The sequence below is a fragment of the Theobroma cacao genome, chromosome 9, assembly GCF_053813885.1.
Source record: "Theobroma cacao isolate CCN51 chromosome 9, ASM5381388v1, whole genome shotgun sequence".
Lineage (NCBI taxonomy): Eukaryota > Viridiplantae > Streptophyta > Magnoliopsida > Malvales > Malvaceae > Theobroma > Theobroma cacao.
In genome coordinates, this window is record NC_142647.1 from 15397994 (window position 1) to 15400159 (window position 2166).

General features: G+C 42.6%; 1 protein-coding gene across 1 annotated transcript; it reads left to right on the plus strand.

The window, feature by feature from the left end:
• The first annotated feature begins 677 nt into the window (after positions 1-677).
• On the plus strand, positions 678-1951 carry LOC148760778 (uncharacterized). Its single transcript, XM_088809679.1, has 2 exons — positions 678-1534; positions 1621-1951. Exons 1-2 carry the CDS (start codon positions 678-680, stop codon positions 1949-1951), a joined length of 1188 nt encoding a protein of 395 aa, XP_088665805.1.
• The last annotated feature ends 215 nt before the right edge of the window (positions 1952-2166 follow it).

The following is a 2166-nucleotide window of genomic DNA, read 5'->3' on the forward strand; positions in this document are numbered from 1 at the left end:
CCTGATGACAATGATCAAGAAAGGGTAAATACAGGGGTATCTCGTCAATGGATTATTCTCGGGCTAGATATGATATCCTTCTAAATAGTTGGGAGTGAGGAATCCAAATCAATGGATGACCACTTATATCATGGAAAAGTATTTTTATCGAAGGCTGAATTGAAACGAGCTTTGAGCATGTTGGCACTAAAAGAGAATTTTGAGTTTAGAGTCAAAAAGTCATGTCACGCTCGTTTTGAGGTTGGTTGTAAGGATAAGGCATGCAAGTTTGCTTTGCGTGCAACGAAGTTGCCTGAGGGAGAATATTGGCATATTCAGACGTTGCATAAGGTATACATGTGTGCTGTCGATGGTTTGCAATGTGGGTACCGAACTGCGAGCGCGAGGGTAATTAGTGAGCTTATCTCTAGTAGGGTGCAAGAAAATTGTGTAATCCCATTAAGACCAAAGGAAATAATGGAAGAGATGAATCGCAAGTGGGGATTACAATGCCTATATGGTACGGCCTGGCAAGCCAAGGAGTACGCAGAGAGTCTTGTGTTCGGTCCTTCAGAAGAGTCATTCTAACTCCTCCCCTCGTATTTCCATATGTTGGAACGTGAAAATCCTGGTACTCTGACGTGTGTCACTACTGATGGGGAACAACGATTCAAATATTATTTTTGGGCATTCGAGTCATGTATTTGGGATTTCAGTGCTGTAATTGGCCTGTAGTCGCTATCGATGCCACACATCTGAAAGGCAGATTCAAGAGTATTTTTTTTGTGGCGGTATGCAAAGATGCGAATGAACAGATATATCCACTTGCATTTGGCATTGACCACATCGAAGATGAAGAGTCTTGGTCATGGTTTCTTAACCAATTATGTCGTGTGATTAGTTGTCCTGAAAATGCAATCTTCATTTCTAATCAGCATCTTGGCATTAAGAATGCAATTGAGAAAGTGTATGAGGACGCTCATCACGATTTATGCAATTACCACTTAGGGAAAAACGTTAAAAACAGGTTCAAGTGCGAAGATGTTGCAGCGATTTTCACCATGGCCGCCAACTGCTATAGGGTCGTCGATTTTGACAGACATATGAATCAGTTGAAACAGCTTTGCAAACCTACTTATGACAGCCTTATGAGATTAGGCCCTGAGAGATGGGCATGTGCACAGTCACCAGTAAGGCAATACAAGTTAATGACATCCAACACTGCAGAGTGTATTAACTCCTGTCTGAGGCATGCAAGAAAAATGCCAATAACGGTCTTGATCGAGTGCATTAGAGGCATGTTTCAACGTTGGTTCCATGACCGGCACAATGAGGCATTGAATTTGACCATGCCCCTCAACCCTTGGGCTACCGATCTATTGAACAGACTGTTCAATGAAGCATGTCACTTTTCCATACAAGCAATCGATCAGGTGGAGTTTCAAGTTATAGGCGGGAGTAAGGACAGAGTCGTGAACCTCTCCACCAAGGAATGTTCATGCGGAGAGTTTCAATCCGATCTACTCCCCTGTACACATGCCATGACGGCAATAAGGTATGGGCAATCATGTTTTGTTATATTGTGCATGATGAATTGAATTTTTACATTGTTCGCTATCTGTGATTTCATTGCCTTGGTAGTAAGTGCAAACGTGCAGCCATTGAATACTGCTTGGACTATTACAAGATTCGGTCTTGGGCGGAGGGATATGCTATTCCTATTCGCCCAGTTGGGCATCCTAGTGAGTGGGACATCCCCGATGACATTCAACAAAATGTCGTTTTGCCACCAAGTTGGCGAGGTCAAGCAAAAAGACCTAGGAGGAAAAGGATTCCATTAGTTGGGGAAGGCAGCAGACGACGTAGATGTTCACAATGCAAGAGCTATGGTCATAATAGACAAAATTGTCGGACTTCGTTTGCATCTCTACCGACAAAATGGGAAACATCATCTGCTCAGCCGACAACTTGACGACGTCGACCCAAGGCATGTGCAATTTGCAAACAACCCAAGCACAGATGAAACTGTTGTCCAATGCGGACTACAAACTTTGATAACGTTATTGGTGTCGTACCTGAATATAGTGGCCCTTCAAACGTTAGTTGTTAGGGATTGTTTTGAAGTTGCCATTGATATTTGCATTGAATAATACTATTTCAACTTGAGTTTGACAGAGTTTGAATGAA